The sequence below is a fragment of the Ambystoma mexicanum genome, chromosome 4q (genome assembly GCF_040938575.1).
Source record: "Ambystoma mexicanum isolate Mex_15411 chromosome 4q, UKY_AmexF1_1, whole genome shotgun sequence".
Lineage (NCBI taxonomy): Eukaryota > Metazoa > Chordata > Amphibia > Caudata > Ambystomatidae > Ambystoma > Ambystoma mexicanum.
Genome location: NC_090928.1, coordinates 190973062 through 190989768, shown reverse-complemented (window position 1 = coordinate 190989768; position 16707 = coordinate 190973062). Strand labels below are relative to the sequence as shown.

Below are 16707 nucleotides of genomic sequence, written 5' to 3'. Positions count from 1 at the left end.
TTCTAGCAGTGTACAAGTCCCCGAGTGATGACACAGTAGCAGACTGCTGCTGCAATGTTACTTCTTCCGCATTCATGCGCCAGGAGGCCACTAACATGGCAGATGCAATGTGGCATCAGAGCATTACATTACATTACTCTCTGCCTCAATGTTTGCAGTGAAGAGGCCCTAGCGGTCCTTCATACTATGAAAGTAGAGATAGTAGACCTACAATGCTTTCAAATGTGCCAATCAAGGCAGGGCATTTTATTCATTGAAACTTCCCACTAAATTTGCTAAAAGTGAATAGTAATGCCATTCTTTACAATAAAGATGCGCTGAAACAGAAGCGCTCTTACCAGCGTTGTAATGCACAGTAAAAGGTAATTGCTTTTAAAGGGGCCAGCACGGCCCTACGAATTTTGGGAAGGAATGCTTTGAACGTCTCCAGGTTCAAGGAAAGGGCGTACCTACTGTTTATACAGTGTTCGACACCGTCCACTCCTACCAACACCCCCAGCTTTCCTCTCTGCGAAAAACTGAGGGCGCTGATCTGGGATGCCTTCTCCTCAGCAAGGATGCTTGCTTTCCCGGACTTCGAGAAATCATCTCATGCTTCAACAAGAGGGCTTTAAAGAATAGAATAAACAAAACGTGTGTTTCCATTTAAAAGCTGCCCCTTTGATAGTGCCTGCCTTTTCCCTACAGTGTCTCCATGATGGTAAAAGTAACTTCAGGGAACGCTGTGTCAGCAGATATACTGGTAGAGAAACAAAACAGTCCAGTTGAAAGCATTTATTTACATATCTTACCGAGTTATTAATACACTTTAAATTATATTAAACCAGTGCATTAAGAGCGCAACTGTTAACGAGCGTGCATTACATATGAGATCATATTTCATTCACTTTTGGGGGAATGTCTTATTTGGAAATCTCCATCTGAGGCTACTTTTCAGGCCTTAGGAAAGGCTCGAGGAGCTAACTCTTTCAATAAGGATTGTATGCTAAATGTAATGGCCCATCACTAACTGGCATGATTTTAAAGAACCCCTTCGTGTGAGAACATGTTTTTGTGAAATGTTGATGTCTGCCATTGTTAATATATCTTGTTAAAGACTTTACGGATTTTGATCTAATTGTTGCCAGGGGAAGGGTCGTCATCTCTCTCCCCTCTTTTCACAGCCACATCACATGTTCTATTTTCTTTCGCGATATAATTGGTCCAGTTGCTGCTTGCCTTTTTAGCTTCCTAGAACACAAACAAATAAACATTTTCAACAGTAAGACACACACACAGACACACAGTACATGGTCAAACACATTTTCCCCTGTAAGGTAGTTTGCACAGCTGAATTTATTCCGGTGCAGTGAGGGAGGGGGGAGAAGTGAGGATGGGTGGGCGCCAAAGTGTACTTTGCTGCTCCATTACTAAATACTGTAAATGTCTTTCTCTTAGCAATTGACTTTAGTACTTCAGCAGATATGCCTGCGCACTTTAGCCTGAGTTGTGTACAATCAATTTCTGTCCCATATTTTTTATTAAACCCCCTTTACACCACATAGATATGGGGGGGAGGAGACCCTCACAGTTCCCCCATATTACTATAATACCCCATAAGCCATATATATATGTATGTGCCGGGGAGGATAGCTCAGCGGCAACGTGCGCGTCTTGGAAGCAAGACGACACGTAGCAACACAGGTTTGATCCCCGGGTCCGCGCTTAGAAACCTCTGGGTGTTTAAGCGTTTTGTAAATACGCAACTAAGACCAAAAAAAAAAAAACACAATTCCTGTAACAGCGCCTCGATGCCCGCGGGCTGTTTGGCGCTTTAAAAAAAATGCAAATACAATAAATATGTGGTGTAAAGGGGGTGTTTAAAAATAAAAATAAGTAGGGATTTCGTCCGTCGCAATTGTGAGGGTGGCATTTTTGCCAATTTCCATGTCTCCCTGGATCTTGGATCTGGAAAATCTACATGTGTAGTATACCTGATTTTGATGCCGATACCTTGGTTCAAACTCTGATGACCAGGACCAAAGTCGAGTGATTTACTCACTTGGGGACTGGAAAGTAGGATGTTTAATTACACTTAAATCTGGGAATCGAATCCAGGATTCAAACCTCTGTTGCTGTGTGTGGTCGTGCTTCAAAGTCCAGCGCGTTCCGCCTGTGCTATCCTCCATTCACACGAATGTTGAACCTTCATCTGAGGATTGTACTCTACTGAAAGTATTCAAGTACAGCTTTATACATTTAAAAGATGCGCACCTTTTCTAATTTGCTTGCAACATTATAGGGAACCCTCCTAATTTCTTTAATACTTTATTGATTCATCTCCTGAAATGTAAAGGTTTATTTATTGGGTGAGAGGGCTGAGATAAATCTCCTGAGTTCCTCCCTACCCCTAATTGACAACCACCCGAAATTCTGCTGTGTGCAGGCTCTAGTAGCAGCAACCCTGTCAGAGACAATGTTATACGTCATTACAGGTTATTACAGTTCATAGTGATGTTATTTGCTTGTTATAGATGAGTACTATTTCATAACTAGACTGTAGCAAGAACATTACAGTTTTTAAGGATATTTCAAACTGCAATTCTTTTTTATTTTTCGAAGAATAAGTTAGTTGACTGGGGTCCCTTAGCAATAACTTGGATAGGCAGAATCAACGTCCTGAAGATGGTTATCCTTCCTCAATTACTGTACTACTTCATGACGCTCCCAATATAGGCCCCCGCTCCCTTCTTCCGAGGTATCCAATAATACACTGGGAGTTTTGTCGGGATTAATAAAAGGCCAAGAATAGCTAGAAGAGTCATGAATGATGCCAAGAAGTAGGGGTGGAATGGGGGAACCAGATTTTAAAGTGTACCTCTTGCTATCACAAATAAAGGTGATCAAGGACTGGCTAAAGAACGACCAGGATAATATATGGAGGGCACTGGATAAGGCTATGGTGGATGAGAACGTAGAGGAGGTACTATAGAAACCAAAGGAGGATAGGCCAATAAATATGTATTTTAGTAAGATAATGTCAGTGATAGGCGACTCCTGGGATGAACCTATAAGGCGGGCCCAAATTACCACATTCCCATTCACACCAATTTTTGGCAACAAAAATAAAATCTTTTACCCAATGTAAGGAGGATTTTGGGGTGGAAGGAGAGAGGTTCAGATATACCCAAATAAGACATTGGTTAATGCAGCGACCCCTGAAGGAACCCCTTTTTTGAAATGTTTAATGACAGACTCCGGGGATAAACATATAGTGGGGGAATTTTACTCATACACCAAACAGGCTGAGGGGCCAGGGGAAAGGAGATACATGGCAAGGAGGGAAGGGGCAACAGACCAAATGATAGACGAAATAGAGTAGAAGCAACTGTGGGCAAATATTCCTAGGCTAACAAGGTCCCTCTGAATCCAGGAAATATGGGTAAAGCTTATGTTACAATGGCATTTAACATCGGACAAAATTCATACATTTGTCCCCACAGTGCCCAATTTATGTTGGAGGCAATGTGGAATGGTGGGTACATGGATACATATTTGGTGTGAATGCCCAGGTATTCATGAGTATTGGAGGGTAATACGAGAGACAGTAGAGGAAGTCCTGGGACTGAAGGAGGGAGGCAACAGAGGTTTGGCAATGTTGGGCTTACGGGGATCTTTGGAGGGATTATCCACTAGAGCAGAAGGGAAAGTATACGTGATCTTAATGATGGCGGGGGCACTTGGGGTAGCACAAAAGTGGAAATCAAAGGATCGTCCCACAAAACAAAAATGGGTGGGAAAAGTTTGGAACTTCGCAGGCCTGGAATGGGTAAGCTACTTTCTACAAGGAGACCATCAAGGATTCTTGGCAGATTGGTCCCTGGTGCTGGACTTCCTACAGAGAGGGGCCAGGGTGACCTGGTTCCCGAGGAGAATTAGACTGTTGGGTCAGTTGTGAACATAAGTGGAATCCAGCCATAAGGGATACAAGTTTGGAGACCTTCTAAAGGAGGGCCTTTCGCCATTCTAGCAGGGCCCAAGTCATAAATGAGAAGGAGATCAAGGAAGGGGGGCATTTGGGGGGTTCAAGGTCAGACTACAGTGGGTACGGGGTTCACAATAAGTTGGAAAGTTTTGAAAATGTTAATAAACGGTTATATGGAAAAGAAAATAATAGATGTTTTGAAAGGATCTTGAATTCTCATAGTCAATGAACAATGTGTTTCTATCGTTTATTGATTGAAAGTACCATGCTGAATTCTGTTGTGCTTAACCCATATCTTTGATTCCAGCCAAGCATCTAAGCAGATGAGTACAAAAATAGGGATACCCCTGGTGCTAATGTGGATAGGGGGGTAAGATACTGTTAACAAAAAAGAGGGAAATCCACATAGAAACCAATATTCATTTCATTGTCATAAATTCACAGAGAAAGTAATAAACTTATGGAGAAGGATTTGAATCAGTGCCATATAGGTCACTAGAGAAAACGACAAAATTCAGGTGCACTCTGGTAGCTTTGCAGTTCTAGTATATTTAAATTAAGAAAAAAGTAATAAGAACATCAATGTAACAACCAAAGACATGTGACAAAAAAGTTCAAAAAACATACAAAAAAGTTACAGATATGTGCAAGCAAAGAATACATATATATTTACATAATTAGATTCTTGGATCAAAACAAAATTGCAAGTAGTAAGAAAAGATAGTCAAATTGAAGTAATAGTTACAGTCATCTACACAGTAAAAGACTTGTGTTTAGAGAATAATTTGGACAAATCCCGTTGGGCAAAAAAAGGAGTCAGGATATAGTTCTATGTACAGCATACGGGGCTGTAGTCATTTACAGGACTGTGGACCTGTTAGCTATTTGAACAGGTATTCAAATGTGTTGAGTGCCAAAATGAGAATTAGACTGTTGGGTCAGTTGTGAACATAAGTGGAATCCAGCCATAAGGGGTACAAGTTTGGAGACCTTCAAAAGGAGGGCCTTTTGCCATTCTAGTAGGGCCCAAGTCATGAATGAGAAGGAGATCAATGAAGGGGGGCAATTGGAGGGTTCAAGGTCAGACTACAGGGGGTACGGGGTTCACAATAAGTTGGAAAGTTTTGAAAATGTTAATAAAAAGTTATATGGAAAAGAAAATAATAGATGTTTTGAAAGGATCTTGAATTCTCATAGTCAATGAACAATGTGTTTCTATTGTTTATTGATTGAAAGTACCATGCTGAATTCTGTTGTGCTTAAACCATATCTTTGATTCCAGCCAAGCATCTAAGCAGATACAGTTATGGTATGGTTTCCGTTCGTAATCTATATGTGTATCTCCAGTTAGCTAAAAAATATAAAAGGGCAGTGTTGATGTTATTTATATTCCATGCTTGATCCATGCATATTTCTAGGTTGTCCTAAAAACATTGATGATTAATATAAATTATATTATTATATATATTGTATATTTTATGTTGTTTAATCCACAATTCTTTTCAGATAAACTTCAATGGAAAGGGAAAATGTATTTATTTGGTGAACTTGGTTCTTAATTTGTCTTTTTCTCTTTTGATTTAGACATTAACCTATTGCCCTTCCCGCGCTTCTGGAGCGATGGCCGGATCCTAAGGAGTCCAACGGATGAACGGGGGTCCCTGAAACAAAACCCCCTAGACTGAAGAGGGGTGGAAAAGATGTGCAACTGGCAGATCTGAAGGAAGCACCACTTGCAGAGAATCAAAGAAAACTGTGATATTGACACAGACCTGCAGGAAAATTCCCAAGATCAGCATTTAGCCTTACGAAAATGCCATCACCAAGCTAAAGGACACGTTATTGGATAGTCCATATTTTGCATCCTATTTTGTTTTGGTTTTCAGAGTAAATTAGTTTCAACAGAAACATTGATTTTGGAGCACCTGGGTACCACTCCGGTGGTGATGGTGCACAGTACAAATACCTTTAACATTAACATTAACTTTTCAACAGATTCATTTCTAGGGTTGGACTGATGCAGCCATCCAGTCACAGAATAGACACGATGTACAACATCAATAAAAAAAAAAAAGATTTTTCATCTTCTTTTTGAGAGAAAGGATTTGGCATTTCTAGCGTGTTATTTATTGATAAAAAATAAAAAAGATCAGAAAAAAAGAAGAAAAGAAAAGAAGGAGGTGATCTAAAGAAAAGACAAAAATGTACAAAAATATATATTCAAAAACATATACTATTTGAAGATGTTGGATACAATCGCTTGATATTTATAAATATGAACATTTGTAGATGATTTGGTGTACGCCACAATGCTTCTGGGCTGATGTGCGCTCAACAAATTTGAATAAATAAATAAATAAATACGATCACCTGAACTCAAAACATGAGAAGTTGTATTTTCTTATGACATGCACAGGATCACACATTTTGAATGGTAGACAAGTTTGTAGTTTGTTTCTGCATTGACTCTTAGGCTAGGTCTCAACAGAAACAAAGGGAGGAGTATATGTAGAGAAAATGAGACTCAGAATTTCAGCTGATACTACAGAATTCAAAAAAATAAAAAATAAATGAGACTCTGACAGCAAGAGAGGTGAGACTCTGGGCTGAATCTGGTGTGAGTCAGTATTGAGAATGCATAGAAAACATGCAAGGCAAAAGGGGAGTTTGAATTCGGCACTACATAAAGATTGATGTTATTATTTGGACACCACACCATGGTAGAGTTATGGACTGAATTGCAATGAAATATAAGACTAACACTTTAATTACTCACTAATACCCCTACATTACAAATCAATCCCCACACTAATATTAAAGGCAACTCAGTCCATAGCTTATTGGTGCAAAATATTTTTGCAGAACTATGGTACAAGACGGCTCATTTTATGAAATAGTACCAGCCCAGGCTGTACAATGTGCTTGGAAAAATGCAAGAAATAAACATGAAGAATTAAAAAAAAAATGTTTTTGTTGCAGTGAAGATGTGACAAGATGCGAGCTGAAGTTCATTTTTCTCAAAGCAAGCTTATTGTTTAAAACTCCAAGAGCAGGAAACCAGTGCAGAGAAATGTAATCTTTTGCAACTGTTTGCTGCCTGAATCTCTGCGCAGAGGTGACAGGCTAAACAAGTGCTCTCCGGACATTTCTAGAGGGTTGGGGCTGGCCAACTGGGGGGTAGTGTTTGATTGGCACATGACATCAGAGTCAGAGGCAGGCAATGCTTACACTTTCTGTAGGCAAACATACATACATTGATGGGCAGATCACAGGACAGTGGCCTTAAGAGGGATGTGGAGAGCTGAGCTAGGGGGCTGTCTCTCGGTGTGTGCTGCCTTTGCTGACAGTGAGCAGGCTGGCTATATCTCAGAAGTGTTTGCTGAGCTATTCCTGCCAAGAAGGGGAGAAAAGCAGATACAAAATATTTTCAGTGTGAGGGCACTGTCCAGACAGCCTGTGGTGGGAGAGTTTCTCAACAGCTGGGCTGAGGTGAGATCTCAGCCCTGCTGTGCGAAGGCACGCTGAACCAAAGCATTCTTTAGGTGAGCAATAAAGTACAAGTGAGGTGGGTGTAGTTTTACAATTACAAACATAGATAGCTATTTTCAAGTGTTTTTCTTTACTGACCCAGAAGCAGAGTTCACATATATAAACTGAAACCTCAAGGCTCTGCCAAAGGGAACGATATGTTTCAAGATCATTAGATTACAATTTTGAACTGCAACACTAAAATTGTGATTGAAGTTCATTGTGGAAAAATCTCCCATCGCGGGGAAAATAATTACTATGAAATGTGCTTGTAGTTATGTTTTAGCCTGAAGAATAGCTTATGAAGTAACGGAAAAGAATTAGATCAGCTTTGGTCTGTTTACTGTGTTTTCTTGTTACTTGTGATTGCATATAGACAGGCACAAAACTAAGGAGGTATTTTCACTACTGCCAGTGGTATAAAAGAAAATTCACTAAAACACTGTAAACTGGGACAAATCATAAAGAGCTGATTCCCCATATTACAGTTTCCTGGTGACCTGGTAAGTCTATGCTGAGTTCCTACACCAAACTACCACTGAAATAACATAAAATACCACCATTGAAATACCAATAAAGTAGAAAAAGTGGGTCATAGTTCCCACCAAGTCCATTTTCTTTAGCTGTCCACTCATGATACCAAAATAAGAGTAACATCAGATAGTCCTGTGTCTTTGGGGCTCCGAAACATACCCCAACAGGCCCTTTATTTTGGGGCTCAGAAACATACCCCAACAGGCCCTTTATAGGAGTGTCCTTTTTAGTTCTCTGGTTTTCTTTTTTCCTTTTGTATGTATATTCTTTTAAGGTTAATTATTTGTTACTGGACCTGTTTATTCCCTTTTCCTTCACATTTGTGCTGCTGTGTGGTAGCAGCTTTTATTATTTTCTTTTGTAATATAAATGTAAAAATGTGTTCAATCATACCCCCTTGAGACACGTGCCATGGTATATTGTTCAGCCAACTGGAGTCTGGGTACGGGCGACAGAGTGACTATGTATCATGGGCTGTAGTAGTGTTGCATATTGGTCACTTCTTGTATAGCTCTTAAGTGAACCCGGACAACAGGTCCTTTAAGACGAGGTAACAGTATCTGAGATGGATGGGGATGTAGATCTTACTCAAACATCAATAATCAGACCGACTCAAGAAGGTGGCAAAAGGTAACGCTGTTTTAATAACAAGTCTTTAAAACAGGGAGTACAACGGACATTAACGGACGCCGCACAGACTTATCTCGAAGCATTTCATAAAAAACAACACTTTTATAGTACAAACGTGTCATAAGTGACATCATACTGCGTGGCAAATAAGAAAAACCTACGGGTGATTGCAGTTGGTAACGGGGAACATCTACATATACTTTCTATGGGATACAATGATGTGATTGGATCTCTAAGGTCAGGTTGGCAACTAAGCCCATGCCAAGCGCAAGTCATCTTCCGTGTCATGAAAATATACAACATACTATTGGCTTATCAAACTATAGGGCTCCTTAATACTTGGCCCTCTATAATTGGTTATCACACTTGTACCATTCTGGAAGTTTCCACATGCTTGCAGCACGCAACTGGGACTCCAGGTGCCGGAGGGTTTGGCCTGGTCATGCCTCTCCTCCCAATTAGCCCAACATCCATCATCCCTCCTGCGGCCTGCCATTCAATTAATACCTTTGAACTTGGCCTTGTGGAGGCTCTCTGCACCTGAGAAAGAAAGGGAGTGAAGCATGGTCTTATCTTCTGGTCTCGGTGTAGCTCGACCCAAAGTCTACTCTCATCCGATCATATGACTTGAGACCACATTTCTAGCTCTTCATTGTATTTTAATACCATTAAATGAAGAAATATTGGCACCCTTGACGGTTTTCATTATACCTCAAACAGGAGCGGAGCTTGCTTCTCACATTTTTGTATCTTCTCGAGTACATGGCAAGGCTCTCGGCAGCCCGACTCTTTACTCTGGGCAAGGCAAGCCTTTCACAACTCTTTCTTCGCCATCAGCTTTTATTCTGCTGCGCCACATTTCCAATTCTTCCATTCATGGGGTCCAAGTTTGCTAAAATGCGTTGTGGAACATCCATAGTCTATATATTCCTATGTAGATACAATGGCACATCGACGCAATCTATTCACTACATAGCAAGCCTTATGATTACTTTTTCCACTTGCGTTACTGCGTCTGTACAATTGAAAAATGGTTTAGCATTTTCTTCAGTGCTTCTCTGCACATGAAATCTTCTTCTCAGGGGCGAAATGTTACATTCTTCCTTACTTCACTATCAGATTCTATTGGGTCTTTATCCTTAGTCCATATATATCTCTTCTGTGTGCGTCACCTCAACTTCATGCAACGTCACCAGCTCTTTCTTTCATTCATTTTCACACTTCTTCCAGAACTTTCTTCAGAAGATCATAATTTCTTCGTGGATACATATAGGGTTTTCTCAATGGATACCTTATTTCAAGGACTTTTCGCGGTATTGGCACTTTTACTGGTATTGCACAAGTCGCAATTTCTGGTTGCCAATATATAGGCAGAATAGGGGCGGAACTTTCAGTAGAGGTACTTGGCTCCTTCTCTACATAAGGGTGATATTCAATTTCTGTAGTTAGTTAAATGTTCACACATCACTACTTAATACTCTGTGACGCATGACAATATGAACATGAAACTTGATTTTTAGCAGCACTAGTAGATGAACATTCTTTCCTGTGCATAATCATCGGAATCAGCAGCAACATCAACAGCAGGGACATGTGCAAAGGCTTCCAAATGTGCTTGCTCTAAATCCTCATCATCTGGAATGTTATATGTGTGGAATAGGAAGTTCATCTGTCTGCAATGAAACACGTGATGCACGAAAAATACATTCAGAATTGACTCTGGCAGAAGGTCACAATGATATTTGATTGCCAGTTTGCTTGGTATTGGCTACTGCTCCACTTTCCTGTGTCAATTAAAAACATTTCCTCTGTTGTCCTTTTTGATATGAACATTAATTTGTCTTTCTGTGTCTTCACTCTGAGTTTTGACAACACTTTCCAAATAGGGTTCAGAACTTTTGACTGAACTTGTGAAGTTTTTGTAGAAGGCTGTGCTCACGGGAACTGATGGTGACATCAGTGACTAAAGAGTTCCACTGTCCTGGGGCAGTGGGAGCAGGGTTAAGGGTGGTGGTGGTCCCACAGGGACCCTTGTTTGGAAGTGAATGAAAATGAGTATTTCTCCAGTTCCTTTCCTATGAAGTTGCAAGTGAGACCTCTCCCTCTCGTGTGCCTCATTTCTGCACAGGATGAAAGTATTTTATTTTCCCATATCACCTTAGCAAAAAAGCAGACAAACAAGGTCTAAAATTGTAGTCTAGATACAATCCTTGGGGCCGACTATGCCTTAATTCATCCTGGAATCTGTTTCTAAGCAGTGGTATATATCTTTAGCCAAAGCTTAAAAGTCCTCTTTTCCCCTAATTTCCTACCCCATTGTCATGAATTGGTATTTGAGCATGTGAACCAGTGCAATTGCATCACTGATGGTTGTTACCATAGCACAGCTGAGAGCCTGTGTAGCTTATTCAAAAGGCACTATAACCTCGATGAACATTTTCACAAAACCCCAGTGCTTAGCACACAAAGGCAACGCTGACACTGCTTCCACTTTGTGTTGCACCATAGACTTGGTGATAGCGTTGTGCTGTCCAAAGTGGCGTTCAAGTACATATAGAATCACATTTCATGAGGTGGAATCCTCCTGCATGAGGCTCAGTTGCAGAACGCCATTTGCAGTTTTCAACCTTCTCAGCATTTACTGTGCTTCGATAGATTGTCTGAAATAGCCAAAAATGTTTTAACGTGTGGCCATTATGTTTGCTGAATTTTGTGTCTTTTTTCAGGAAGTCCTATATACGATGAAGTTCAAGCAGTGTGCACAACTGGATATGTGGTAGTAAGTGCCATCCACCATTGCACAGACAAATTGCTACCATTGTCACTCATACCAAAACCAACCGTTAATCCTTTTGGTCTAAGCCACCCCAAAACTTTGCCAGTAAATAGTGCAAAGATGTTTGCTGCTGTGTGTACCTTCTACATGGCAAACACTGAAAGAGATGCTTGGTGGAATCTTTTTTTCTGTAGATCTCTTGAGGTAGCACCCCATTCCTTATAGGAAGCTCAATGTTTAATGATGCACATATCATTTACTGCCTTTCCACTGGTTCACATGCCTGCCATGCACACCATTTATGTGACAACCGACCCCAACAGTGCTTTGTCAATTGCTATTAAAAGTGTTCTCTGAAGATCAGGCTGTGGAAATGTGGAACAATATGTGCAGGTATAGACCTGATATTTCGAACTAGCAGCTTCGGCCTATTTCCAGACTCCTTTGGTGCTCACCAAAGAATAGCAAAACTGGCAACAGATTATCCAGTTTCCCTTTGTGAAAACACATCAAGGGATGGTTTCTGAGATACTTAATGGACTTGGTGAAAAGAGGCTTGGTACTGGCGTGTTTAAGAGACTGTGATTATGACAGTATGTGCTGTCTGGAGGTGGGCCAAGCTCACTAATCCAAGATGATCATAAACGAGCAGGGTGGGTGGGGCCAGCTCTCTGCCACCTGGAGGATGTTGAGGGTTCATGGGGTTTGATTGCCTGCTCCCTCTATCAGGATGTCTTCTGACAGCTCATCATATTCTTCCTCCGCAGTAAACACGGTTCCTTCAGAAGAAATTCTAGCATCCAACCCACTTTTAGCCTTTCCCTGATGAGCATGAAATGTCTGTGGATCTCCTCAAGCAAATATAGAACTTAGGGAGACAAAGCTATTGACTTTACAAGCAATATTAATGCTGCAGAAAAGAATAATCGCGTACTGAAAAGAGCAGATTCAATTTCACAAATAATAACACTCCTGGCACAGGACAAGGAACTGGCCTAAGATGAATTATTGAAATGGAGATCTTACCAACTCCATTTTTGATGTGCCTCAGAGTGAAACCTCTGGGCATTAAGCGCATTATAAATAACCTATCATATCATATCAAATCATATCGTATCATATCATATTGTGAGGACTAAGTAACAGAATAGGGAGCTTAGCAATTGCACTCTTCAGAAACCGCACATTCTAACAGGTTATTCTCTCTGGTTAGGTCAGCTTTTTGATACAATTTGCAATTTAAAGACTTTATTAAATTATTTTCATTGCTTTTTGATTGTCACTTTCTTGATGAACTCTACGCACATTGGTATGCTTTCTTCGGTTGTATTGTTAATGTATATTTCGGTTTTCCCTGTGTTCATGTTAATTTTTTGGTTGTTTAATGTCTACTTTGTTGATTTTATATTCAGGTTTGTGATATATTTCAACATAACATTGTATGACCACGTGTATAAAATTAATTAAAATAAAGATAAATAGGGGGCGTGGCCAGGACCGCCAACGATGTGGCGGCTTCCCTGATGGCCTCCGTCCGAGACCCGCGGCATTTGGCAATAAGCTAAGCTATCGCCGATCGGATTGCAGCAACTGTCCGATCCTTGAAAATCGGAAACTCCGAGGCACGAGATGTTGCCCAGTGGGGCTCCACTCATCCTGTATTTGGCTGCGAAAAATCACCTCAAAGCTCAGACGAGCCCAAGCGCCACCCGGCGCTTCCAAGATGGCGGACGGGACTCCTGGGCGAGGAGCGCAGTGATGCACGTCCCCGCCCGAGCTGAGACGCAGAGATTGACCCCGAAGTAAGCTGACATCCCTGCGGCGTGACGAGCGGAAAGCTCCCTGCTTTGTGGCTGAGCGGTGCGGGGGCATCGGGGTATTGGAAGGGATCGGTGAGCAACCCCCCCCTGCCTCCGCCTCCTCCCCGGTCCGCTTACCTGAAGCGCGGACTCCGGCCTCGTACAGCGAAATCAGGGAGGGAGAGAGCCCATTCCGGTGCGGTGAAGGTCCCACGGAGGAAGCGGTATGACCCGGGTGCTCCCGTCCTGAAGCACTGCGTTAGGATTGATGAGGGAGAAAACGGAGACCAGCGACGAGCAGCATCAACCCGGCCCCCCGGGTCCCTCCTTCCGACGCTCGCATTCAGGATTCTTCAGACACCATAAAGGTGAGAGCGCGAGGCCCGCCCAGAAGATCCCACAAAACAACCAACATTCGGGCAGTGCACGCCGTGGGCCCCTCTCTGGCCCCCCCCCCCCAACATCCTGGGGCGCCCCGGCCCACCCTCCCCACTGAAATTACAACGGGAGCTGCCCTCTTGCGGCAGCACCCTCTGGAGCCTTCCCCTGGATCTGGCGAGGGCCCTCCGGCTGCCATCACCCGTCCGCCCTCCACCGAGGTCCCACCAGGCATCACCCCAACACAACGCCGAGGGGGCCAGGGTCTGGGGCCCCCACTGCACCCGATGCCTGGCTGCTCCTGGGCCACCTGCTGAAGTCCTACTAGAAGCCTACCCTCCGGCCATCACCATCTGACCACCCCCCATTGACGTACCTCGTGGGCCTCACTCCTACTCTGTCACATTTCAAATGCCGCAGGAGCCCGGAGTTGAGGTCCCCATTGCCCTCTGCGACTTGGCCATTTCCTGGGGCACCCCTGCCCACTGCACGTCACTATCTCTCTGGGATCCTGGACCCCCATCCTTGGGGCGGAGGAGGTCCCCGCCACCATCAGACTCACTCTGCTACTATCAAGGGTGCCCATCTCCCCACTGCCTTTGAAACCCAGGGAACAAAGCTCCGGACCTTGTGTGGGGCTGTGGTCCCCTCTCACCTAACATCCCGGTAGTCTCGGAGTTGAGCTTTGACTCCCCTCGCGCAGACGGGTCCCCCCCTCCTTTCCCACTCTTCCATATAGAGGGATCCCTGGAGTCTGGCAGCCCTTCTCTTAAGCACTAGCAGTCGCAGGAAGCCAAGAGTCATAATCTCCGCAAGATGTCGAAGCAATCGAAAGCAGCCAAACCTGCGGACATCTCCACCATGCTGCTAGCAGCGGACAAGACAAGGAAACCGGACCCCCCCTCCAAGCTGACCCCGCAGAAGGCCCCCGAGGAGCAGGGAAAACTAGCTACTAAGGAAGATATCCAAACCTTCATGCAAGATATTAAAACGGAGTTTCGCTCCTGCATGACAGACCTCTCCACACGGATGGATCAGACAGATCAACGGCTAGCTGAAGCGGAACAAAGGGTGGGTGAGGTGGAGGACCTAACCCAGAGCCACAACGCCACTATATTAGACTTGAGACGCGAGATTCTGGTGCTCCAGAATAGGAGTGAGATGCTGGAATACAAGCAGGAGGATCTAGAAAATAGAGCGCGACGAAACAACTCGCGCATTCAAGGGGTCCCGACAGCGATTCAAGACAAAGATCTCCCAGAATACATAGGCAACTTCTTCCAAGCGCTCCTGCCCGAAATGGACAAAGCCCAACTCATCCTGGATCGTACCCATAGACTTCGCCCAAGACGAGGTGTAGATTCTGACCCTCTTCCGGACGCAATTACCAGGGTCCCCTTCTATGCCACTAAAGACCTGGTCGATCACAGCAATAAGCCGCTCCAAGGATGAGCTTTCGTTCATGGGCACCGAGCTCCAGATATTCCAGGACCTTTCCTTGATGACCCTGCAGAAAAGAAGAGCCCTCAAACCCTTAACCCTATTCCTACAGACCCATCAGATACAATACCGATGGCTCTTCCCCTCCACGCTCCAATTCACATTCCAGGGAACCCAGCGCAAAATTAGCCATCTAGAAGACGCAGGGTCCATCTTACACCCGAATTCTCCGGAGCCCTCGCCCGCTCAGTGCCCACTCCGTCAGACGGAAGACACAGAGCAGCTGCCCCAGAGTCGGCAACAGCAGTCTTTATCCTAAGCACAGAGACGCCGGAAGATGAAATAATCTTGCTACGGCTGAGGACCGTGAAATGACCGATCCAGTAACTAAAAGTAGAAATCAATGATGCTGCGGGTCCCGAGCGGCCCATACCCCACTCCAAGGAGTATGTCACCAACCCACCCTTGGAGACGAACCCAACCAAGTGTTTTGATCCTAGCCCCGTTGGCTGGGAGGACAGTTATGGCCCAGTTGGCGTGGGAAGGGTTGCACCAAAAAGTCTGGCCCCCCACTCTGATAGAAGTTCACCCTCCCGTTGGAGGAAAGTTAAAACCCAGCCACAGGAAGACGACACCGAATCTAAACCCCTAGATGATGGCTGAGAATCTATGTTCCCCCCCCCAGATCAGCTCCCCCTATCGGAAGAAGCCCAGGAGGCGCTCCCTCCACATCAGAAACTGAAATTCTTAACGATGAACGTCAGAGGTCTCAATGCCCCGCAGAAGAGAAAGGCGATACTCCGACGTTTGCAGAATGACAAGGGCTCCATAGCCTTTCTCCAGGAGACACATCTAGTTCCGGCTGATTACTCCCGGCTTCGTGACCGGCAATTCCCGCTACAATTCCTGGCGTCGAATGGCACAAAGAAGGGGGGCACGGGAATCCTATTTGCCCGGGGCCTGAGACCGCAGATCCTAGACCACTTGCTCTGCCCCGACGGCCGCTTCGTAGCTATAAAATGCTGAATATTCAGCCAGCTCTACACACTAATCTCGGTTTACGCTCATAATGAAGAACAAGAGGAGTTCTATTCTGTCTTGGAAAGCGCCCTCCCACCGTTTGCTGAGGGCCAAACGATCATTGGGGGAGATTTCAACAGGGTACCGGATCCATTGACAGACAAATCTCACCCTCCGGCTCGAAGAGACTTCTGCCTGGCGACAGCATTACTCAAACTATTGAGAACCATGGAGGTAGTAGACACCTGGAGAGTCCTCAATCCTGAGATCCGCGACTACTCTTTTTATTCATATGTACATAGAACATACTCACGCATCGACCTCCTCCTGGCTTCCCCGCAAGTCCTAGCATTTACAGATGAAGTTCTCATTGGTCCCAGAATCCTCTCGGACCATGCTCCAATAATCCTAACCCTCAAAGCCCACGACCCTGACCCGACCCCACGACGCAGATGGACCCTGTATGACCCGATCTTGGGAGATATGTCAGTGAGTGACGCGGTGGCTAAAGCTATAAAGGAATTTTTTGAAGTAAATAGGAATGAGGACACCTCCCCGGCAAATACGTGGGATGCTATGAAGGCGGTGGTGAAAGGGGTGTTAATCGCTCAAGGAGTGGCCTTCCACAAACGAGAACA

At 44.0% G+C, this 16707-nt stretch overlaps 1 protein-coding gene across 3 annotated transcripts in view; it reads right to left on the bottom strand.

The window, feature by feature from the left end:
• Positions 1–759: 759 nt before the first annotated feature.
• Positions 760–16707, bottom strand: part of LOC138467580 (uncharacterized) — a 1374796-nt gene continuing 1358848 nt past the window's right edge. For all 3 annotated transcript variants that reach the window (XM_069607715.1, XM_069607714.1, XM_069607713.1), the window contains one exon: positions 760–1230. In XM_069607715.1, coding sequence (XP_069463816.1) covers positions 1158–1230 — 73 coding nt within the window. In that variant the 3' untranslated portion in view covers positions 760–1157. The remainder of the gene's footprint in view (positions 1231–16707) is intronic.